A 25,859-nucleotide genomic window follows, 5' to 3' on the forward strand; every position below is an offset into this window, starting at 1 on the left:
CACGGGCTCTAGGCACTCGGGCTTCTGTAGTTGCAGCACGTGGGCTCAGCAGTTGTGGCGCACGGGCTTAGTTGCTCCGCAGCATGTGGGATCTTCCCGGAGCAGGGATCGGACCTGTGTCCTGTGCATTGGCAGGCGGATTCTTAACCACTGCGCCACCAGGGAAGTCCTATGATCTTTCTTTTCATTTGCATAGCTACAACTCATCACTTTCCAGCCCTATGTGTTTTTTTTTTTGACTCAGAATAGAATTGCGCCATTAGGGTTTCAGCACGTCTATTCTTGGAGTGACTATTTTGAATTGTGTCTTTTAGAAGTAAGGAAAAAAAATTTTTTAACTTCTTAGGTATCTACATGGTTTGGTTGGAGAATCTTAGCTTTTCTGGTTCATTTTCCTGCTGCTTTTCCAGGTCAGGAGGGGATGACTGAGAGAGGTTCCTCTGGACGAAGGCACTGGATGGCAGTGCTCAGCCTGGTATTCTCTGCTTTTAATCCCCTCCACCAACAAGCGGACCAGAGAGAGCACCATCATCATCACCATCAATGGTACAATTTACTCAGCATCTTACGTATGCCAGTCACACTGCTAAACGTTTCACTTGTTACATCTGATGCTGTTTTTGTTACCAAAAAAATTCTAGAATGTATTTCCTCCCCATCTCTGAAAAAAATGCTCAATTTAATATCATGCTTAATTATTAAGTGTAATTTTAGAGATCTTGCTGAGTTTTTTAATCTAATACATGACTAGCGTGTTAAGAAATGTGATATTTCATTTCACAGTATAGTCTCGTACATAAAATAGAAAAGCCTAACCTATAAGAATGCCCTCCCTGTCCCTGCTTCTCTCTTTTCTGCTGGAGAAGAATGGATACATTTGTCATGCAGCATAAGGAGGCCGGGGAAGAGGAGAGAGATTATCTGACGTGCTGGCAAAGCAAAGCCGTAGCATTCCACTCCTCCCGTCACTGCCCCCATCCTACTCCCAAGCCCCGAGGAGGCTGGGAGAACGAGAGGCAGAGTTACCTACTAATAATCCTACCCAAGCTGCCTCTCCCTCACCTCTCTCCCAGCACGTGCCGAGGGGTGGCCACTCGAGAGCCCGGCACGTCTCACAAGAGGTTCCCAGGGAGTAGAAAGCAAATGCCAGGGAGCCCAGAAGAAATGCAATTCCTCCACTGTACTGGGAGAGAGGCATCTAAAAACACATGTAAGCGGAGACACTTCATTCTTGGATTTAAACAGTAAGTCTTCTCGTGGAGGTCACACCTGCCGACACGTTCACCGTCACCGCAGCCGGTTGACCCTGCGAGGCTGCCGAGCATTCCTGCAACAACACCTCGGCTACTCTCCCGTCTTTCCGGTGACGGTCATTAGAGTCTGTTCTCGTCCCCACTTCGAAGATTCAAGCCCACACCCGTACACTTTCCCCTAAAATGTGCAGTCTCCGCCAAAGCCTCCGAGAAGCAGGAGAAAGCACGCATCTGCAAAGCCTCAAGGTCGGCGCTGGGACAAACGCAGGAAGGGCACTAACTGCAGCCAGACCCTGGGCTCACGCGGGGCCAGGTGAGTGTTGGCTCCACCGCTCACGGAAACTCCCCTCTAGAAGCTGCGGTTGGAGGAAATGCCAGCGCAGCGCATGGTACCTCACCGGTGGCCCCAACCCGTCCCCCTCCCTGTGTGCATGGCCTTCACCAAGGAACTCTGCAGCTCCTCCCACTAAAGGGGATCAGAATCATCGCCTGGCCCCGTGACCCCGGGCTTGCTGGCCTGTGACTTGCTTTGGCCGGAGGGAACCCAGGCCCGAAGAAGCCTTGCAGGTGTCCTCTTACCCCTTCCAGCTCTGCCACGGCCTTGGCAGGAGCTGCCCCGGGACGGCTGCTGCCCTCAGCCTGGACCCACATGGAGCGGACGTGAACCCAACCCGCAGGCCCAGCCAGGGCCACTGCCTGAAGCTCGGCGGCTCAGTTCAGCCCAGCGTGGGGCAGCCAAGCCCCAGTGCCAACCCACAGCTGCAAAAGCGATCATAAACCACTGCTCTAGGCTGCTGCATTTTCCAGTGTTTTTTACCCAGCATTATCATGCCAATAGCTAACTGACACACAGTCTAAGAGACTGCTCATGGAAAATAAGATATGCCCCCTTGCCCAAAATACGATCACTAATTTTAGTAAGTGCTTATCTTGGATGCATTTTTGTAAGAGCTATAGGTGGATGTATTTTTTCCTCACAAGAACGCTGTAAGACAAGGAGGATTTTCATCCCTATTTTAAAGATGAGGCAACAGAGGCACAGTTAAGTAACCTGCCCACAGCTGGAAGATGGTAAAGGCAGGATTCAAACCCCAGTCACCTGCACCCAGAGCCCTTGCTTATCAACCTCATGCTCAGCAGCCTTGCAAACCTCCTCCCCTACCTCCCAATCTGCCCCAAATTCTGCGGCGGGTCCCCACACCCCAGGGGTAAAAGCCAAACTGACAAGCGCAACTGTAAAGTATTCGAGGTCCTTCCCAGCCTGATGCTTGCTTATCCCATCCAGGGCCCCCGCTCCCTCCTCCTCTCTCCCTCAAGGCCGGATCCAACAGCGACTCTGAGCTCCTACACTTGACCAAACCCGCCCAGTCCCTGGCGCCCACCCCCGGAACGCCCTCCCCCCTTTCTGGAGCACCTCTAGGTCACCCCCCTGGGGTACCTCCTGCAGGAACACCTCCTGCCCCAGCCAGGACCACGTGGCTGCTCACCCCGAGTCCCCCACTCCCAGGACCTTCCTGAACGCACAGCGACCACTTCGGGCTGTCACTGCTCAGCTCCTTCCCCAGCCCGGCCACACGCCCCTTGAGGGCAAGGCCCGGGCTTGTTCCCCTCTGGCAGCCCCGTGTTCAGCAAGGTGCCTGGTCTCATCGTGGGCATTCCGGGAAAGTCTGCTAAATCACAAAGCAGGTGAAAGGAACAACGACATGATGGAGAAATGGATATGGAGACAGGAGGTCTGCAATTTCATTTTTAAACAGCAAGTCTTCATTTCTCATCAACATTAATTAAACTGCTCGACATCCCTGGGTCTCCAACTATTTATTCCTCAGTTAAAATAGGTCTTTCATGATGGTTTCCTCTGCCAAAGCTTCCTCGCAGGCGTCTGTGTTCACCAGGGTGTCTTGGGACACGTAACAAAAGGCACTATATTTGCTTCAAGCAGCAGGGAAACTGAAGGCCTACTTCGTAAACGTTCACTCCTGGCAACACAAGAATACACGTACCATGATTTCAAAAGGGATGGAGGAAAGTCTGTGGCACAAGAAGGCACATTATTAAGGAGTGAAAGGAAAAGATTCCCAAGACAGGCACCAGATAAGTGATACCTTGACATGGGACAGCAAAAGCTTATTTAACACCAACTAGCAAGTGACTCTTGGGAGAGGCCCAGCGCTCAGAATCCCAGCTTGTAGCTGACAGGTGGTCATTACTGCCTTAACCTCAGAGACACCCAGTAAAGGTTCAGGACTCAGCAGCCTGACAGCACGTGTGGAAAGCTGACTAGGGCCATGGGATGGAGGCTACAGCAGCCCTCAAAATTACACGGCTTCCAGGCCACTTCCAATAGCTGGGCTTCAAGCTTGGAGCAAAGGGGCAACTATATCCCATGAGAGTGAAATGCTGTTCCAGAATCAGAGGCTGAAACCCTACAAACGCAGGTTCCTTTCCCCACTGCAGCTTCACGGCCACTGAGGAGCAGTTTCTGATGCCAAAGACGCTCGGCACCGGCGCTTCCCTGCAAAGATGGGGAGAGGCTGGGATAATGGGCGTTCCTGATCCCTCTCACATTCAGCTTGGATGGGATGTCAGAGTTATAGACAGCTGGAATGTAAGAACCAGAAGGTCTTTGAGATCAGGCCACCTAATAATTTTCGCTTTCTAGTGACTGCTTTGTTCAAACAACAGCTTGCAGAAGCATAAATACGAGAGAGGAGACTGAGGCTGCTCCCTTTGGCAGGCAGGAGCCAGGAATCCCAACTGTCGGTACAGGGACAACCTCTGAGCTGGCTTGATGGAGGCTTGGGAATTTGGTTTGCAAATCATGCATTTAGCCCAAGCCTGCATTTTGCAGTTTGGAAACCACAGCCCAGGGAGGGTAAGGTGACTCATCCAAGGTCGCACAGTCAGACGGCAGAAGGACCAAAAACAGGACGCAAGCTCCTGACTGCCAGTCCAAACACGCTTTCCTCTAAACGGTGCCACCCCCTTTTCTAGTAACAGCCCTCCACACCCTCCCTCCCCGTGAGCAAGTTCCAGGCCCACTCCAGGGCTTAGACTGAGGTAAAGAGTGACTTAGTGACAGTATGTTTTACTGATGCATTTATCACACACAATAGGGAAAGCTCTGCTTTTTACCAACCCAATCCCTCCACTCCCCACCCCAACTGACCCCCAATAGGGGCAACTCATCAGAGCCTTTCAATGACTTGGAACTTTCTCAGGATCCCCTGCCCCAGGGCTGTTCCCTTTCTGTAGCATTTCTTACAGCACTGAATCAAATGATTGCCTGCAATGCTGTGATTCTTCAATTTGCTGGGTTTGTCCCTACACAGTATATGTGTTTGATTTTAAAATGCTGTTTGCTCCACTTTTAAATTTCATTTTAGCAGCCTGCAAGGAGAGATGCCAAAATTTAATCGTAGGGACTGGAGGGGACTTAATAAACCGCTTACGAGGCACAAATAGAGTAGTTATTTTCCTATTTCCCTTTTGATCGAATTGGTTGCTGTATCATACGCCGTAACAGTGTGAACCAGAAAGCACTTTTGCATCCTTATCTCACCCCTCACATAATCAAAATGAAAAATGCATTGTAATAAAAAAAAGGGAAACTAGAACTCCATTATTTGTTTAAAAGTTAATTAAACTTGAAAGGTTTGTAGGGACGATTCATTTCCTTTAGTAGCTTAATACCATAAGGTTCACATTCCATTTTACTAGTGGGATGATAAAAAGTAACCTGATGTTATTTTAATCATAATAATAAATGATATATAATAAAGCTAGAATAAAGAGTTTCTTTTAAAACACATGTTCTACACAATTCTGAATTGACTTATTAAAAAAAGCCTCTGTAAACATTTTCAAGGTGTGAACCTATTTAATTGCTTCTGTTAATACTACTTTCATTCCTTCCTAGAAAGATGACTTTACAGTAAGCACACAGGTATGTCTTCATATGCCTCCTAGTTAATCCTCCAAATTGACAAGTTTAAAATGGGTGGAGTGTGCTCTTTACAAAGAAAGTTGAACGTACAATTAGAACAGGCAGCCTCCCACAGCCTCTGGGTCACGCAGATTTGGAGTCAGATAACGTCCCTGTCCTTGTCAGCTCCACGTCAGAAGCACCTATCAGAAGCACAATGCTGAGTAGTCTATGAGGTGAAGCAGGAATCCTAGACAAGTCATACTGAAGATGAACATGGGGGCTGGTGTTATATTACCCCAACCAGACACAACAAATGGAGCCAGGATGTGGACTGAACGTGAATTGCCTCTCTATAGAAAATATTGTACCTGTGTACGTCCATGTGTGTTGTCTGTGTGTATATGTGTTTGTGAGGTAAACCATTTCAGAGAAAGAAGAGTTGCTGACGAGAGATAGCAGGAATTACTGAATAAGGTAAGAAGTCCCTCCTGCTAAAAAATGTGGGGTTGGATGAAAAGATTTCCAAGCCTCCAATTCTAAAATTCTTTGATTCTGTGGAGTAGAAGTGAATGTTCCATCAGCAAACTGAGATCCCAAAATTCCAAGGGTTTAGCCCACCTCTTCTGACTGGTTACCCTTTGATGGGAACCACTTGCCAGAATATTAAACTTCCTGTTTTCTGTCTGCCCCAAAAGACTTCTCCATAAGCACCCTGAAGACATGGCCTGTACTTAATTCATCTTTGTGATCCCAGCATAGTACCTGAAGCATATAGGGGGAAGTCCAATATGTTGAAAGACAGAATGGAAAAATTAGTAGGGATAATTTAAGTTTTATTTTTAAATAATGAACGCTTACATATTAGATGTTAATCAAAATCTTTGGTACCTAGATGTTACATGAATAGATTCCTCAGCTAAAATACTTCTTTTCTAGTAACTACTATGCCAAGCTTCCCAATACATAGGACAAAGGGGATTTTTATTGTTTGATTGTCTATTATGCCTCTTTCCCTTGGAAGAACCAAGCAGCAACTCCTGCCCTATCTCTCAGATTCTCAGAGTATAAAAACAATCACTGAAAAATAGCATAAATAATCCTGGCCATCTCTTTAATCAGGAACATTAGACAGGAACAAGACAATGATGTCTGCTCTCATCACTTCTATTCAACATTGTACTGTCACTTCTAGCCAAGGCAATTAGGCAGGAAAAAAAAAGTATCATATTGGAAAGAGAAAAGTTAAACTATCTCCATTTTTAGATGATCTTGTATACAGAAAATCCTAATGAATTCAGTAAAAAACTATTAGAATCAATCAATGAGTTCAGCAAGGTTTCAGGATATGCAATCAAAACACAAGAATCAATTGTATTTCTATGTACTACAAACAGACAATCCAAGAATGAAATTGAGACAATTTCATTTACACTGCCTCTGAAATAATAAAATGCTCAGCTATAAATTTAATAAAAAAAGTGCAAGACTTGGGCACTGAAAACTATCAAACATCACTGAAAGAAATTAAAGAAGACCTAAATAACTGGAAAAACATCCTGTGTTCATGACTTGAAGACAATATTGTTAAAATGCAATAATCCTCAAATTGATCTCCAGATTCAATGTAATCCTTATCAAAATCCCCACTGGCTTTTTTTCAAAAATTAACGAACTAGTCCTAAAATTTGCATGGACATGTAAGAGACCCAGAGTAGCCAAAGAAATCTTGGAAAAAAAAAAAAAAAGAACAAAGTTGGAAGACTTACACTCCAGAATGCAAAACTACTACAAAATGAAAACAATCAAGATTGTGTGGTAGTGGCATAAGGATAGATACATATCAATGGAATAGAATTCAGAGTACAGAAGTAATTGTATATCTTTATGGTCGAGTGATTTTTGACAAGGGTGCTATGACAATCAATGGCAGAAAGAATACTCTTTTCAACAAATGGTGCCAGGACAACTGGACAGTTACATGCAAAAGAATAAACTTGGATCCCTAACTCACACCATATACAAAAATTAACTCAAAATAGATCAAATATCTAAACAGAAGAGCTAAACCTATACCCTTAGAAGTAAACCTTTGTGATTTTGGATTAGGCACTAGTTTCTTAGATATGACCCAAAAAGCACAACTTAAAAAAGAAAAAAATTAGATAAACAGGATGTTATCAAAATTAAAACTTTGATGTTTCAAAGGATATTAGCAAGGAAGTTAAAAGACAACCTACAGAATGAGAGAAAATATTTATAAATCATATATTGGATAAGGGTCTAGTATCCAGAATATATAAAGAACTCTTATAACTCTAAAATAAGACAAATAACCCAATTAAAAATTGGCAAAGGATCTAAATAAACGTTTCTCCAAAGAAGATATACAAATGGCCAATAAGCACATGAAAGATAATCAGTATCTTTAGTTAGCAGAAAATCCAAATACAAACCACAAAGAGCTACTACTTCATACCCACTAAGATGACTATAAGCAAAAAGATGGACAATAAAAAGTGTCAGTGAGGATGTAGAGAAATTGGAACCCTCACACATTGCTGGTGGGAATGTAAAATTGCACAGCTGCTTTGGATATAGTTTGGAAGTTCCTCAAAAAGTTAAATATAGACTTACCATATGATCCAGCGATTCCACCCCTAGGTATATACCCAAAAGAAATGAAAACATATGTCCACACAAAAATTTATACATGTATGTTCATAGAAGCATTATTCGTAATAGCGAAAAAGTGAAAATAACCCAAATCTCCATCAAGATGAATAGATACACAGAATATGGTATGTCTATATAATAAGGATACTTTTCAGCCATAAAAAGGAATGAAGTACTGGTTTCTGAACCTTAAATCTTGAAAACATTATGCTAAAGAAGCCAGACACAAAAGGCTGAATACTGAATGATTCCATTTACATGAAATGTCCAGAATAGGCAAATCCATACAATAGGGAGCAGATTAGAGATCGTCAGGGGATGAGGGAAGGAGGGAATGGGGAGTGATTGTTAATGGTATGAGATGTCTTTGTAGAGTCATGAAAACATTCTGGAATTAGATAGTGATGATGGTTGCACAACTTTGTGAACATACCAAAAAGCACTGAATTGTACACTTTAAAAGGGTGAATTTTATGGCACATGTATTTATCTCAATTTAAAATTAACAGCAATAAGGGTGAGATACTTTCATATATTTTCATGCTGGTAAGAATGTTCACTAGTAGAACTTCTTGAAAGAGAGGTCTGGAAAATGGTATCAAATTTTACTTGATAAATCAAATTATAAGAATTTACCCTCCATAAATAATGTCACAACTTTAGCTCTAAAGATTATCTTCAATGCTGTTTATAATACCAAATTATTGGGAATATCCTGAAGGCACAACAGAGATTTTGTTAAACCATTTATGGTACATCCATTCAGTTTAATACGTCACCTATTAAAATTATGTTTACAATATATTGTGAACCAGAAAAAGGAGGATACAAAATACAATAGGTAGTATGATCCTATTTTTGTTTTTTTAAACTACATATGTATGTATTCATGCCTCCATGTTATAGAAATAATAGAACTAGGCAGCCCAACACTATAGCCACTAGCCAATATGGATATTTAAATTTAAATTAATAAGAATTAACCAAAATTAAGAATTCAGTTCCTCAGTTACACTAGCCACATCAAGTGCTCAGTAAACACAGGAAGACAGTGGCTACTGTACTGGACAGCACAGAACATTCCCATTGCAAAAGTTCTACTGAAATGAGCTGATATAGAAGAACACACATTAAGAGGGCTTATCGGTGCTTTTAATTTTCTTCTCTTTATGTTTATTTTCTATTTTTTCTGCAATAAATATAAAAGAATATTGTTATTTTTATTTTTTAAAGATTCAAAGTAAACTGAAACAGGGGAGAAGGGATCTGGAAAAACACTCACTGGGTGCAGGCATCGCCCAGTAAAAATGCAGGGAGTCCCTCGGATCTGGGCAGCAAAGGGGCTGGTCCTCCCCTGCTGAGACAACACCTCTGCACCCACAGGGCAGGGGCAGCTTCGCAGACTGTTGTGTGATGGATGCATTACCAGAGTGATAGAACACTTATTTCTGCTCATTTTGTCCAGATTTAGAGTTGCTTTCTGGGGAAGAGGATGTGCAACCTCCTCACGTGGTCACAGCCTGAAGTCCTTCCTCCTAATAGAGATTCTGAACAATAATCACTTTGGAACTGCAAGAGGCTTGGGGAAGAGGCACTCTCAAACTTTAGGCAATTAGCTCATACTTTCTGGAGGACAACATGGAAATATATATCTAAAGCCTTAAAAATATTACAGCCCTTTAAGCAACTGTGTCACTTCTTGAAACTCTATTCTAAGGAAATAATCGCGGATGTGCTCAGAGATTCAGCTAAAAGAATGTACATGACAGAGTTGTTTATAGGGGCAGAAGGCTGAATTCAAGGTAAAAGTACCAGATATGGCCTCATGGTGGAATATTATACTAGCCATTAAAAAATAATGCTGTGCAGGAATATTTAATGACATGGAAAATGTTTATAAAGGTTAAGGTTTTTTTAAGTTTTAATACAGTGTAACAAGTACCATTTCATTTTTAAAGAAAAAATATATACACACATATGCTTAGAAGAAGTGAAAATGATTAAAACATAAACAGTGTCACCTACTATGCGACAGGAAAATATCTGATGCAGGAGGTAACCTATTGTTTTCCACCTTTTCTATAATGAACATGTATCACTGTGGTAAAGAGAAAAAAATAAAAGTTACTGTTTTTTAAAAAAATGAAATCATATTAAGACAGGAAATCTCTGTCCTTAGAACTAGAAACAAAATTATCATGACAGTTGAGGATTTTTACAGTTGGCTCCAGGCTTCCTGGCTGCAAAGGCACAAAGAAATATAAAGACTTATACAGGTTTCCACTGTTTGATTTATCAGTTCTTCCCAGAAGATAAACTACCATCCTGGCACTAGATTCTAAGAGAAATGTATGATGTACTTTTCTCGGTAACACTAATACCTACCCTGCAGAGCAAGACATTGGGGGATTACTCACAGCCCTTATCTTTGTTCTAACTACTCTTGTAGTTGCTTAAGAGCTGTGGTCCCCATATCTCACTGAGGGACAAATACCACACACACAGTGCCTGGTATTTTTTTCATAATGTACTTCCATCCCTATTCTCCTACCATAGCAAAACAGCCCCCAGATGAATGGGATGTTTTCAGTAAGGCACCAACGATACAATATCTGATTTTTATGCAATATTTTGATGGTGTCACTGTTTCACAAGAATACTCAGAAGATTGTCTCACAGATGCAGTGGATATTGAGGAGTGGTAGATGTGACATACTTTGAGAATGTACGTTTCTTAATAATACATCTTTTAAGAGCCCTCTAAGAAGAGAAAGTAGAAAAAATTAGGTCAATGGCTATGAATGGTTGCTCTAAAAGTTGATGGAAGCCACAAAGAGGCAGAGCTAAACTAACAGCCCTGAGGTGGCCCCTGGCAAGCTGAACCCTCACCATGACAAGAAGTCACTTCCAAACTAAATCTGTCAGAGTCCCTGAACACTCAGACATTGGCGACAGGGGTGAGGAAAACTGAGCCTATCACCTTCGGTTAATGTCTATCCTTCCTACAGAAACAATTTAAATTAGATTTCCCTCTGTATCTTACCTACAGTTTCTCTCAGATCCAAGCCACTCCTAGAGAGAGCAAAGATTTTGTAGAACTTGGGAGACTATTAAAATAGCATTCTTCTCCTTCCAAATCCTCTCCACCCCTAAATACCTTCCATTCCATATGTCTGATGCTTACCTTCAAGGCCAAAATCAAGTCTTTCCTGACAAGCTGTGTGACCTTTGTTTCATCTGTGACCTCTAAGAACACATTCCCAGTACACAACTCACTGACACTCATCCTGCATGCATGTGTCCCCAACCAGGATGTAGGCTGTGAAATACTGGGCATCTCACCCAGCACCGGCCACAGTGCCTTGTGCATGAGTACCAAGGTGACAAGTTCATCTAAATTCCCAGGTTGTCCACTGCCCCCTTGGTAAGTTACAGGTAAGGTTGGTAGCACAACTGCTGGCAAAGCAACGGTGCTAAAAGTCCAAAGTTTCTTGACTGGGAACATGTTTTCTAAGGTTAGTTTAATAAATTAAATTTTTTGTGCTGATCACAATGGAGAAAAAGAAGGAAATATTTTTCTTGACATCTAAGGAGTTCACAGTCTCTTGGAAATTGAAGCTGCATATGTAGCTAATTAGAATAACATGTTATTAATATGAAAACTGTGAGAGGACACAAAAACTGCAAAGAAAAGCCATCAACAATGTTCAACAAGAGATGGCTTCAATTTACATCCCACTGAATTTGGGCCACAGGACTAGAAATGATGTCTAGAAAAAGACGAGACCTTCCTCTACTCTGAATTGATCTACCACTTGCAGAGCCCTGGCCTCTGAACTAGGCTGTTCATTTGCAGAAGACTCCACACACTGAAGCCCAGCTAGTGCATGACCCTGGCCAGGGCAGTGAGGAACCTGAACCATTGCCAAAGGAACCAGCATTACACCAGGCACAAGAAAACTCTGAGGAGCCAGGAGAGCTGTCGTGACAGCTTTGAAAGCTTGTCTAGGGGAAGGTGGGCTGGATAAGCATTTTTCATACTGCAAAAAGCAACCCATAGGTAGTTATGAAACCAATCTAGAGGTAGAAGACTTACAGTAAGTGCTGTTTCATAAAATGCTTGTCATGCAAATGAGTGTGTGTGTGTGTGTGTGTGTGTGTGTGTGTGTGTGTATGTGCACAGGCATGTGCACTGGGTCATGCAAACGGATTTTTTTCAAAACAGTTTGCAAGGCTGTGAATTAGACAAATTATTTGGTAGCTTATAAAAGGACAAATTTCAATTCAATAGAAGGAAAATACTTCAAACAAGTGAAACTGTCTCACAATGGGGTTTATTATTGTGAATGGCAGACAGCTTCTAGCCCCTGAAAGACCCCAAGCAGCATCAAAGCCATAGATTGTCAAGGAGGATATTCACGTTAGTGGAAAGTTAAATAGGAAGAACTCCAAGTTTCCTCCGCATTCTATGAGACTGTCGGTCTAGATCACAGGCACTTAACTGCCACTGAAAGGACATTTAGGAGGGAAACAACTCCACAAAGTCACAGAGGTGAATGTACACAGCCTGAAATTTCATTTGGTCGTTTATACTGCAACAGCACTCTGTGCAAGGAAAAGTTATAAGTGATACTTAGACTAAGGGTTCTCAACCTAGGGATACATCAGAATCATCTGGGGAGCTTGTAAAAGATGCCCATGCCTGGATCCCAACATGTATCAATTAAAACACTGGGGCCCAAGACTTGTATTTTATTTCTGTTTCCCAGGTAAGAATTGCAAACCCCTGATTTATATGTATAAAATGTAAAAATGACATTTTATAAAGCATAGAGGGAAGGAAAATAGCTCCAGTATTTTACATGAAGATAATAAAAAGAAAGAGCCGGAAAACATCAAATCATGGCTTTTGAATTCTGCTCAGGGTGTAGAGAGCTGAAAAGAACATCACTCCCATGCTTACAAATAAAAAGTCCGATCAACTACAAGTTCATATCTTTCTTGAATCCATTAGACAGCTGAGGTCTCAGTGGAACAAACTAGCCCAGAATCTGAGGAGAACCAGGCACCTGCAGGAAGAGACAAGACATGAGCACTTGTTTACCTGAGGTAGATGCACCTGGACACTGGCTAACAAGCATCAAGTAACAAATAACAACGGAACACTGATGGGAGAGTTGAAAGAGCATGGAGACTGACCACTCTGAGGCACAGTGCAGAAGGAAGACCTAAGGCTGACCCTGAAACAATGAGAAAAGCCCTTCAGCAAACCAGCCCCAACTCTAAACTCAAGGTGTCACTAGAGGAATCTGAAGTCTGTGGTGCCCTGAGGATAGGCTCACCAACAACACACCTGAAATCCAGTCAACTCCTGACCAGAATGATCAACTCTCCACACCAAAGGGCTAGCAGAAATAGAAAGGCATTCCATTTCCAGGAATAAAAACTATTTATCTCAGTCTCTAATGTCCTACACAAGATGTCCATGTCTTGACAAAACATTACAGAGCATACAAAAAGCAAGAACAAACAACACTGCCAAAAGACACAGCCATTAAGAGAACCAGACTCAGATATGACACATATGGGGAAGCTAACAGACACAGAATTTAAAATAACTGTAATTAATGGTAAAACACCCTAATAGAAAGGGTGGGCAACATGAAAGATCAAATGCATATTTTTAAACAGATAGAAACTATAAGAAAGAATCAAATGGAAATGCTGGAAAGGCTAAACACAGTAACAGAAATGAAGAATGCTCTCAACAGGCATTCTTCAGTAGATGTGACACATCCAAGGAAAGAATCAGTGAACTTGAAAATAGGTCAACAGAAGTCCCCAACTAAAATAAGGAGAAACAAAACGAAGAATGAAGCAAAACCAAAGTGTCCAATAGCTGTGGAATAATACCAAAAGTCCTAACCTAGGTGTAGTTGAAATTTCAGAAGGAGAAAAGAAAGAGAATAGGGCAAAAGAAATATTTGAAGAAATAACTGCTGAGAATTTTCTAAACTTAATGATAGATACCAAACCACAGAACCAAAAACTCAAAAATGCTACAGAGGATAAAAACTAAGCATGTGCAGGCATGCACACATGTGCACGTGCGCACACACGCACACGCGCACACACACACACACACACACACACACACACAGGCATATCAGAGGCTGCAAATCAAAGACAAAAAGAAAATCTCGGGGGGCTGTGGCCCGGCTGCAGGAAGTGGAGGCCACCTGGGCATCAGTGCTGCGCACTCAGCTGCAATGAGCTCAGCGCCAGGGCTCCGTGGGGTTTGCGGTGCAGGTGAACAAAACATGACAGAAACAGATGCCTTCCCCATGAGAAGGGTAAAAACGCAACCGAAACGCAAAAAAAGATTTGTGCAGTGTATGGAGAAGGTGCTGTGACTGATCAAACGTGTCAAAAGTGGTTTGCAAAGCTTCACGCTGGAGACTGCTCACTGAATGATACTCCATGGTCAGGTAGACCAGTTGAAGTTGAGAGCGATCAAATCAAGACATTAACTGAGGACAATCAACGTTATACCACGCAGGAGATAGCCGGCATACTCAAAATACCCAAATCAAGCACTGAATATCATCTACACCAACTTGGTTATGTTAATCACTTTGATGTTTGGGGTCTACATAAGTTAAGTGAAAAAAAACCTTCTTGACCATATTTCCACATGTGATTCTTTACGTAATGAAAACATTCCATTTTTAAAACAAATTGCAATGGGTGATGACAAGTGGATACTGTACAATAATGTGGAACGGAAGAGATTGTGGGGCAAGCAAAAGGAACCACCAGTAACCACACCAAAGGCCAGTCTTCATCCAAAGAAGGTGATGTTGTGTATATGGTGGGATTGGAAGGGAGTCCTCTATTATGAGCTCCTTCTGGAAAATGACACGATTCATTCCAACAAGTACTGCTCCCAATTAGACCAACTGAAAGCAGCACTCGATGAAAAGTGTCCGGAATTAGTCAACAGAAAACGCATAATCTTGCATCAGGATAACGCAAGACTGCATGTTTCTTTGATGACCAGGCAAAAACTTACAGCTTGTCTGGGAAGTTCTGATTCATCCGCCATATTCACCAGACATTGCACCTTCAGATTTCCATTTATTTCGGTCTTTACAAAATTCTCTTAATGGAAAAAATTTCAATTTCCTGGAAGACTGTAAAAGGCACCTGGAACAGTTCTTTGCTCAAAAAGATAAAAAGTTTTGGGAAGATGGAATTGAAGTAGCCTGAGAAATGGCAGAAGGTAATGGAACAAAACGGTGAATACGTTGTTCAATAAAGTTATTGGTGAAAATGGAAAATGTGTCTTTTTACTTAAATACAAAAGGAACTTTTTGGCCAAACCAATATTTCACGACTTTCCTTGCCAGTATGGCCGGGAGGCTTTCCTGGGGCACACCAGTGGTCTGTCTGCCTGGCAGAGGAGGAGGATGCAGCAGACCTCTATCTACTCTATATGCTGACCTTGGGCTTGGAGGAGCTCATTATTTAATATGACTTAAGTGATTGTTTTTTATACTTTTCATAAACAGAGAAGTGTTCGATACGGCAGAAACGTACAAAAGGGACCCTAAGAGGAGAGGAATTGCTTTAATCTTCAATCACGAGAGCATCTTCTGGCACTTAACCCTGCCAGACAGGCGGGGCACCAGCGCCGACAGAGACAATCTTAAGTGCAGGTTTTCAGATCTAGGACTGGAAGTGAAATGCTTTGATGATCTTAAAGCAGAACTACTGCTCAAAATTCATAAGGCATCAACCACTAGCCACGCAGACGCCAATTGCTTTTTGTGTGTTTTCCTGAGTCATAGTGAAGGCAACCACATCTATGTATATGATGCCAAAATTGAAATTCAGACACTGACTGGCTTGTTCAAAGGAGACAAGTGTCAGAGCCTGGTTGGAAAACCCAAGATATTTATCATTCAGGCATGTCGGGGAAACCAGCACGATGTGCCAGTCATGCCTTTGGATGTAGTGGATCATCAGAGAGACAAGCTGGATGTCAGCCTAACCCAGGTGGATGCAGCCTCAGTTTATACACTCCCTGCTGGAGCAGACTTCCTCATGTGTTACTCTGTGGCAGAAGGTTATTTTCATCGGGAAACTGTGAATGGCTCATGGTACATTCAAGATTTGTGCGAGATGCTGGGAAAATTCGGCTCCTCCTTAGAGTTCACAGAACTCCTCACGCTGGTGAACAGGCAAGTTTCTCAGTGCCGAGTGGATATCTGCAGAGAACCAAGTGCAATTGGAAAGAAGCAGATGCCCTGCTTTGCCTCAATGCTAACTAAAAAGCTGCATTGCTTTCCTAAATCTAAATGATAGGTGCTATTTTGTTTTATGTATCTGTATTTTTATATAAAGAAGTATCACTAAATACTTAAATTGAAGCAATTTAAATGGTACAGCAATTTTAAATGTTTAAATGAGAGAACTTTAAAGAAACAGTTCATATTGGACATGGTGAAGGGGTTTTATATATGTAGAAATGAAATCCTCAGGAAATTCCTATAAATAAAAATCCACAAGCATTTGTAATACTTGACATTTGTAGTAAACTGCAAGCTTACTCAAAATATCTGACTGATTTAACTAGTATTTTGTGACATTTTATAAAATTTTATAATGTTTTTAAAAGTTTTTGAAAGCTAAAAAAAAAAAAAAGAAAGAAAGTCTCAAACCCAGCAGGAAAAAATGAAACATTAAATACAAAGGAACGAAGATAAAAATTTCAGAAGACACCTTGTCAGAAGGCATGCAAGTAAGACAATGAAGCAACATCTTCGAAGTACTGAAAGAAATAAACTGTCAACACAGAATTCTATACTTAGTGAAAATATCTTTCAAAAATGAAGGAGAAATAACTGCAATAGGCAAACAAAAACTGAAAGAATTCATTACCAAAAGACCTACACTACAAGAAATACTAAATGAGGTTTTATAGTCACAAGGAATATGATGCCAGACAGAAATTTGGATCTACCCAAAGAAATGAAAAGTGTTAGAAATGGAACAAATGAATGTCAAATACAATTCTTCTTTTTCTGATATTTAATTGCTATAAAAGGTAACAATGTTTAAAGAAAATCAGCAAACTATGGCCTGCAAACCAAATGCAGCCTGCAGGCTGTTTTTGCATGACCTGTGAGCTAAGGATGGTTTTTGTATTTTTAAAGTGTTGTTTCAGAAAAAAAAGAATATGCAGCAGAGACCATATGTGGCCTCAGAGCAAACTATTTACTTTCTGGGCCTTTACAAAAAAAAGGTTTGCTGACCACCCCCCAACCCTTCCCCCCTCCCGCCCCCGTCTAAAACAAAAACAGTAACAATATTTTGTTTACAGCATATGTAGAAGAAAAATGATAACAATAACACAAATGATGGAAGAGAAGGGTTGGAAATGTACTGTTGAAAGTTCCTTAGACTACACATGAAACAGTGTAATATTACTTGAAAGTAGACTCTGATTAATTAAAGATCTATAGATATAAATAAACACTCACTCTAGGGGAATCACTAAAAATGTTAAAGAAGCATAAATAAGAAGTGGAGATAAAAGGGAATCAAGAAATGCTCAGGTAATAGGGAAAAATGGAACAGAGAGAAAATAACTACCAAGATGGTAGGTTTTTAATTAAGCCATATTAACACCACAGTAAATGTGAATGGTCTAATACACCAGTTAAAAGACAGATATTGTTAGATTGATTTAAAAAGTAAGACCCAACTATCTGAGGTCTACAAGGAATGTTCCTTAAATATACAGACACAGACAGGTTAAAATGAAAAGACTAGGAAAAGATATGGCTGCAAACACTAAGCAAAAGAAAGCTGGAGTAGCTATATTATTAACACCCAAAGTAGACCCCAGAACAAGGAATATTAACCAGGATAAAGAGGAATATTATATAATGAGAACAGGATCAATTTTCCAAGAGGACATAACAATCCTAAACGTGTATGCACTGTGGAATTAAAGAAACCTCTGCTAAAATTGGAGTTGGGATGGCCTGTAGGGGGAGCTCTCAGGGCCCACCATGCACCATCTATTACTCCAAACAGTGAGGTATTGCTGCTGCTTCTCTCTGCTGGAAGGCAGCCCAACCAATCAGACACTGTAGCAGCCCAACCAATGAGAAGCCTCCATACACTGGACTCCCAGTTTCCTGCAACAGGACTCTTTGGGTATTACAGCTCCTTCCAAGTTTCACTTTTCCCTATAAAAGCAAGTTCCCCTTCCTTGTTTGTGGATTTGCCTATGGTATACCATAGTTCACATATCCTGAATTGCAATTCCTTTGGCTATTCTAGAATAAACTTGCTTTCACTGGTAAAATAACTAGCTATTATATTATTAAAGTTGCACTTGAGAACAGATGGTCAAAATACATGAATCAAAAAGTGACAGAACTGAAACAAGAAATTTTAAAACTGACAATTGTAGTTGGAGATTCTATTGTAACATGCCTCTCTGTTATTGATAAAACAAGTAGATACATAATCAATAAGAACACAGGAGACCTGAACAAACCTATCAGGCAACGTGACCTAATACTTCCAGAACATTCTACCCAACAATAGCAGAATACACATTCTTTTCAAGTGCACACTGAGCATTCACCATGATAAACCATATTCTGGGCCATAAAACAAATGTGAACAAATTTAAAAGAATAAAAATCATGCAAATTATATTATGGGACGGTGCTTCCCTGATGGCACAGTGGTTAAGAATCTGCCTGCCAATGCAAGGGACATGGGTTCAAGCCCTGGCCTGGGAAGAACCCACATGCCGCGGAGCAACTAAGCCAGTGCACCACAACTACTAAGCCTGACCTCTAGAGCCCGCAAGCCACAACTACTGAGCCCACATGCGACAACTACTGAAGCCTGTGTACCTAGAGCCCATGCTCCGCAACAAGAGAAGCCACGACAATGAGAAGCCTGCGCACCACAACGAAGAGTAGCCCCCGCTCACCGCAACTAGAGAAAGCCCACATACAGCAACGAAGACCCAACACAGCCAAAAATAAATAAATAAATAAATTTTTAAAAAAATATTATGGGACAATAAGAGAATTAAACTAGAAATCGATAACAAGAAGACTTCTGGAAAATTCCCAAGTATCTGAAAAGTAAATGACATATTTTGAAATAACACATGGGTCAAGAGGAAGTCTCAAGGGAAATTTTAAATATTTTAATTTTAAATAAATAAAAATGAACATGCACATATCAAAATTGTTGAATGCAGGCTAAAGCGGTGGTTCAAGGTAAATGTATAGCACTAAATGCTTATATTAAAACAGAAGAAAAATCTCAGATCAGTAATATAAGCTTACCCCTTAAGAAAATAGGAGCATATTAAACCCAAAGCAAGGTGAAGGAAATAAAAAGGGCATACATGAGTAAAATTGAAAACAGAAAAACAGACAAAATTAATGAAACCGAAATCTGGATCTTTGAAAGATCAATAAAGTTGATGAACTTCTAGACAGACTAAGAAAATGATTGAAGACACAAATTACCAATATCAGGAATGAAAGGGGGAACATCACTACAGACCCCAAAGACATTAAATGAATAATAGGAGAATACCACAAACAATTCTATATCCATAAATTTGACAACTTAGGTGAAGAAGACCAATTCCTTGAAAGATATAAACAATCAAAACTTATCAAGAAAAACTGGATAACCTGAATTGTCCTGTATCTATTAAAGAAGTTAAATTTGTAGTTTAAAAACCTTCCATCAAAGAAAACTCTAGGCCTAGATGGTTTCACTAATGAACTCTACCAAATATTGAAGGAGGAAAAAAATAGCAATCTTACACAGTCTCTTCCAAAAATACATTACAACCAAGTAGGGTTCATCCCAAGAATACAAAGCTGGTTCAACATTTGAAAATCAATCAATGTCATTCACCATAGTAAATATGAATAAATCACATGATCCTGTCAATAGATGGAGAAAAAGCATACAACAAAATTCAAAATCCATTCATAATAAAAACTCTCAGTAAACTAGGGATACAAGTGAAATTCCTTAACCTCATGGGGCACCTATAAAAATTCTCAGCTAACATACTTCACAGTGAAAGATTATTTCTCCCCTATTATAAGAAACAAGGCAAGGATGTTCTCTCTCACCACTCCTTTTAAACATTGTACTGCAATACTTAGCCAGTAGGATAAGGCAAGAAAAAGAAATAAAAGGCATCCAGATTAGAAGGGAAAAAATAAAACTGTCATTATTCACAGATAACATGACCGTCTGTGTAGAAAATCCCAAAAAATCTATAAATAAACCTCCTAGAACAAATAAGTGACTTCAGAGAGGTAACAGAATACAATGTCAAAATACAAAAATCAATTGTATTTCTATATATTAGCAACAAGAACAACCCCCAAATGAAATACTAAAGTAAAAACCTAACAAAACATGTGGAAGATCTCTATCCTGAAAACTACCAAATGCTGATAAAAAAATGAAAACAGAAATAATAAACAAAGTGATAAACAATATTGTGTTAATGGATTGGAATACTCAATATTGTAAAGATATCAATTCTTCCTAAACGAATCTATAGATTCAATGCAAGCCCATTAAAATCCCAGCAGGACTTTTTGTAGATATTGACAAGCTGACTCTACAACCTATATGAAAAGACCAAGGAACTAGGAGAGCCATAACAATTTTGAAAAGAAATAAAATTGGAGGATTTATACTACCTATTTTCAAAATTTATTATAAAGTCACAGCATCAAGCCAGTGTAGTGTTGGCACAAAGTAGGCGTATAGATCAATGGAATAAAATTGAGAATCCAGAAATAAATCCTTACGATTATGGCCAATTGATTTTCTACAAAAATGTCCATACAATTCTAGGGAAAGCATAGTCTTTTCAACAAATGGTGCTGGAACAACTGGAATTCCACATGCCAAAAAAATAATAATAATAATTTTTGACTCATAGTTTACACCTTATATAAAAATTAACCCAAAATGGATCATAAACCTAAGTGTAAAACACAGAACTATGAAACTTCTAGAAGAAAATGTAGAAAAGTTTCAAGACTTGTAGTTCAGCAAAGAATCTTAGATACAACAACAAAAGTCTAATCCATAGAAAGATTGATACATTGGTTTACTAAAGTTAAAAAACTTTTGCCCTGAGAAAGACACTGCTATGGGAATAAAAAGATAAGGCACAGACTGAGAGAATTTATTTGAAAATCACATTTCTGACACAGGACATATATCCAGATTATGTAAAGAACCCTCAAAGCTCAACAATAAGAAAACAAACAAGCCAATAAAAATAGGTAATCAAAATCACCTCTGCACAACACTTGTATGCTGTAAATTTTAATTTGGATTTGTATATTTTCCCAGCCAGTATGAGTCCAAACTTAAATTCTCACCAATTTTTATTTATACCATATTATTTGACCCTGGAATTAGGCTTTTGATCTCTGTTAACATTTAACGCACTTCATACTGACCTAAAAAATACTATTACATTTCTTTGAACTCAGGAGATAATTTTCATATACATCTTTAGTATAGAGACTATTTTTTCCTATCAAATAAAATTGACTCTTTAAACACAGACCCAAAAAAGTTATAACTTTCTGAGGCATCAAAAATTTATTTTGTCACCTTTTAAGTAATGAAGCCTGAGCATGAATCACCACACTTTTTATCACCACACATCCTTCTTCCCCTGCTACCAAATCTAAACAATTCTGGAACACAATGATGAAAGAAATGAACTTTATTTTCCCTTTGCTTGTATTTCTTCACTTATTTCTCATCATTTGGTACTATATTTTATAAGTCATTGTAAATCATGTTTGGGAACTATGTGAAGTATAACAAAGAGATTCTGCATGAAAGAAATCCTTTAAGATCAAGTTATTCAATATGTAATCCCGTTCCTCCAAAGGAACGTCTTTTTTTTGGCCCAATACCATACCCACTCTGGCCATATTTCTCTGCTGGAAACCAGAGAGAGACTAAACTTTGACGATACGTAGCACTATGTCCAGCTTGTTTCCAACTACTGCAGTCGTCTCTTAATCTACCTTATTTTTCATTATAGTACTTCTCATCACCTGACATAGGAGACAAAACAAATATATCTCCTTCCAGGAAAGAGTAAGCTCCATGAGAACAGACTTTGTCTTTCTCATATACTCTTTTTATCTCCAGAGCAGTGTCTGCACCCAGTAGGTGTTCAATAAATATTTGTGAATGAATGATTGCCCAAGGCATCACTCTACCTCATTCCCTCACACTCTGCCAGTGATCCTGGGCAGCCCTGGGCAGGTCTGCTGATGGAAACAACAAAATATGCTGCCCTACACTCCCTCCTTTCTTCCAGGATTAGTGACTAGATCTTTCTGCCAATTTCTGTGCTAAGTAGATACTGAGGACAGAGGATCATAAGAAGTAACATCCTGCTTGCCAATCTAACTCCAAATGCCCACCAATGTCCACCACGTCAAATGGAAACAAAAAGCAGCTCTCACTTCATACTTCAAATGAAAACAGGCTAAATGCTTTAAAAGCAGTAGACAGTCGAAAATCACATTCACAGAAAGATAGACAAAATGAAAAGGCAGAGTACTATGTACCAGATGAAGGAACAAGATAAAACCCCAGAAAAACAACTAAATGAAGTGGAGATAGGCAACCTTCCAGAAAAAGAATTCAGAATAATGATAGTGAAGATGATCCAGGACCTGGGAAAAAGAATGGAGGCAAAGATTGAGAAGATGCAAGAAATGTTTAACAAAGACCTAAAAGAATTAAAGAACAAACATCTAGAAAACAAACAGAGATGAACAATACAATAACTGAAATGAAAAATACACTAGAAGGAATCAATAGCAGAATAACAGAGGCAGAAGAACAGATAAGTGACCTGGAAGACAGAATGGTGGAATTCACTGCTGCAGAACAGAATAAAGAAAAAAGAATGAAAAGAAATGCAGACAGCCTAAGAGACCTCTGGGACAACATTAAATGCAACAACATTCGCATTATAGGGGTCCCAGAAGGAGAAGAGAGAGAGAAAAGACCCAAGAAAATATTTGAAGAGATTAGAGTCGAAAACTTCCCTAACATGGGAAAGGAAATAGCCACCCAAGTCCAGGAAGCGTAGAGAGTCCCACACAGGATAAATCCAAGGAGAAAGATGCAGAGACACATAGTAATCAAATTGACAAAAATTAAAGACAAAGAAAAATTATTAAAAACAACAAGGGATAAATGACAAATAACACACAAGGGAACTCCCATAAGGTCAACAGCTGATTTATTAGCAGAAACTCTACAAGCCAGAAGGGAGTGGCATGATATATTTAAAGTGATGAAAGGGAAGAAACTACAACCAAGATTACTCTACATGGCAAGGATCTCATTCAGATTCGATGGAGAAATCAAAAGCTTTACAGACAAGCAAAGGCTAAGAGAATTCAGCACCACCAAACCAGCTCTACAACAAATGCTAAAGGAACTTCTCTAAATGGGAAACACAAGAGAAGGACCTACAAAAACAAACCCAAAACAATTAAGAAAATGGTCATAGGAACATACATATCGATAATTACTTTAATGTGAATGGATTAAATGCTCCAACCAAAAGACACAGGCTTGCTGAATGGATGAAAAACAAGACCCATATATATGCTGTCCACAAGAGACTGACTTCAGACCTAGGGACACATACAAACTGAAAGTGAGGGGATGGAAAAAGGTATTCCTTGCAAATGGAAATCAAAAGAAACCTGGAGTAGCAATACTCATATCGGATAAATAGACCTTTAAATAAACAATGTTACGAGGGACAAGGAAGGACACTACATAAAGATAAAGGGATCAATCCAAAAAGAAGATATAACAATTAAAAATATATATGCACCCAACATAGGAGCACCTCAATACATGAGGCAAATGTTAACAGCTCTAAAAGAGGAAATTGACAGTAACACAATAATAGTGGGGGACTTTAACACCTCACTTACACCAGTGGACAGATCATCCAGACAGAAAATTACTAAGGAAACACAAGCTTTAAATGACACAATAGGCCAGATACATTTAATTGATATTTATACGACATTTCATCCCAAAACAGCAGATTACACGTTCTTCTCAAATGCACACGGAATATCCTGCAGGATAGAACATTCTTGGGTCACAAATCAAGCCTCAGTAAATTTAAGAAAACTGAAATCATATCAAGCATCTTTTCCGACCACAGTGCTATGAAATTAGAAATAAATTACAGGGGAAAAAACGTAAAAAACACAAACACATGGAGGCTAAACAATACATTACTAAATAACCAAGAGATCACTGAAGAAATCGGAGAGGAAATAAAAAATTACCTAGAGACAAATGACAACAAAACACGATGATCCAAAACCTATGGGATGCAACAAAAGCAGTTCTAAGAGGGAAGTTTATAGCAATACAATTCTACCTCAAGAAACAAGAAAAATCTCAAATAAACAACCTAACCTTGCACCTAAAGGAACTAGAGAAAGAAGAACAAACAAAATCCAAAGTCAGCAAAAGGAAAGAAATCATAAAGATCAGATGAGAAATAAATGAAATAGAAACAAAGAAAACTATAGCAAAGATCAATAAAACTAAAAGCTGGTTCTTTGAGAAGATAAACAAAATTGATAAACCTTTAGCCAGACTCATCAAGAAAAAGAGGGAGAGGACTCAAATCAATAAAATTAGAAATGAAAAAGGAGAAGTTACAACAGACACCGCAGAAATACAAAGCATTGTAAGAGACTACTACAGCAACTCTATGCCAATAAAATGGACAACCTGGAAGAAATGGACAAATTCTTAGAAAGGTATAACCTTCCAAGACTGAACCAGGAAGAAACAGAAAATATGAACAGACCAATCACAAGTAATGAAATTGAAACTGTGATTAAAAATCTTCCAACAAACAAAAGTCCAGGACCAGATGGCTTCACAGGTGCATTCTATCAAACATTTAGGAAAGAGCTAAAACCCATCCTCCTCAAACTCTTTCAAAAAATTTCAGAGGAAGGAACACTCCCAAACTCATTCTATGAGGCCACAATCACCTTGATGCCAAAACCAGACAAAGATACTACAAAAAAAAAGAAAATTACAGACCAATATCACTGATGAATATAGATGTAAAAATCCTCAACAAAATACTAGCAAACAGAATCCAACAACACATTAAAAGGATCATACACCATGATTAAGTGGGATTTACCCCAGGGATGCAAGAATTCTTCAATATATGCAAATCAATCAGTGTGATACACCATATTAACAAATTGAAGAATAAAAACCATAGGATCATCTCAATAGATGCAGAAAAAGCTTTTGACAAAATTCAACACCCATTTCTGATAAAAACTCTCCAGAAAGTGGGCATAGAGGGAACCTACCTCAACATAATAAAGGCCATATAACCCTTTGACAAACCCACAGCAAACATCATTCTCAATAGTGAAAAACTGAAATCATTTCCTCTAAGATCAGGAACAAGACAAGGATGTCCACTCTCTCCACTATTATTCAAGATAGTTTTGGAAGTCCTAGCCATGGCAATCAGAGAAGAAAAAGAAATAAAAGGAATTCAAATTGGAAAAGAAGAAGTAAAACTGTTACTGTCTGCACATGACATGATACTATACATAACTAATCCTAAAGAAGCCACCAGAAAACTACTAGAGCTAATCAATGAATTTGGTAAAGTTGTAGGATACAAAATTAATGCACAGACATCTCTTGCATTCCTATATACTAACAACAAAAAATCAGAAAGAAATTAAGGAAACATTCCCATACACCACTGCAACAAAAAGAATAAAATACCTAGGAATAAACCTACCTAAGGAGGTAAAAGACCTGTACTCAGAAAACTATAAGACACTGATGAAAGACATCAA

At 39.5% G+C, this 25,859-nt stretch overlaps 1 protein-coding gene and 1 long non-coding RNA gene across 5 annotated transcripts in view; one reads left to right on the forward strand and one right to left on the reverse strand.

Annotated features, from left to right (window-relative positions):
* The window catches only part of LOC132368934 (uncharacterized), a 143,150-nt gene that overhangs the window by 112,346 nt on the left and 4,945 nt on the right, over positions 1–25,859 (reverse strand). The gene's annotated exons all lie outside the window — the stretch shown is intronic.
* Positions 14,124–16,218, forward strand: LOC132368378 (caspase-6-like). Its single transcript, XM_059927077.1, has 2 exons — positions 14,124–14,197; positions 15,420–16,218. Exons 1-2 carry the CDS (start codon positions 14,124–14,126, stop codon positions 16,216–16,218), a joined length of 873 nt encoding a protein of 290 aa, XP_059783060.1.

This window comes from Balaenoptera ricei, chromosome 7 (assembly GCF_028023285.1).
Source record: "Balaenoptera ricei isolate mBalRic1 chromosome 7, mBalRic1.hap2, whole genome shotgun sequence".
Taxonomy (NCBI): Eukaryota; Metazoa; Chordata; class Mammalia; order Artiodactyla; family Balaenopteridae; genus Balaenoptera; species Balaenoptera ricei.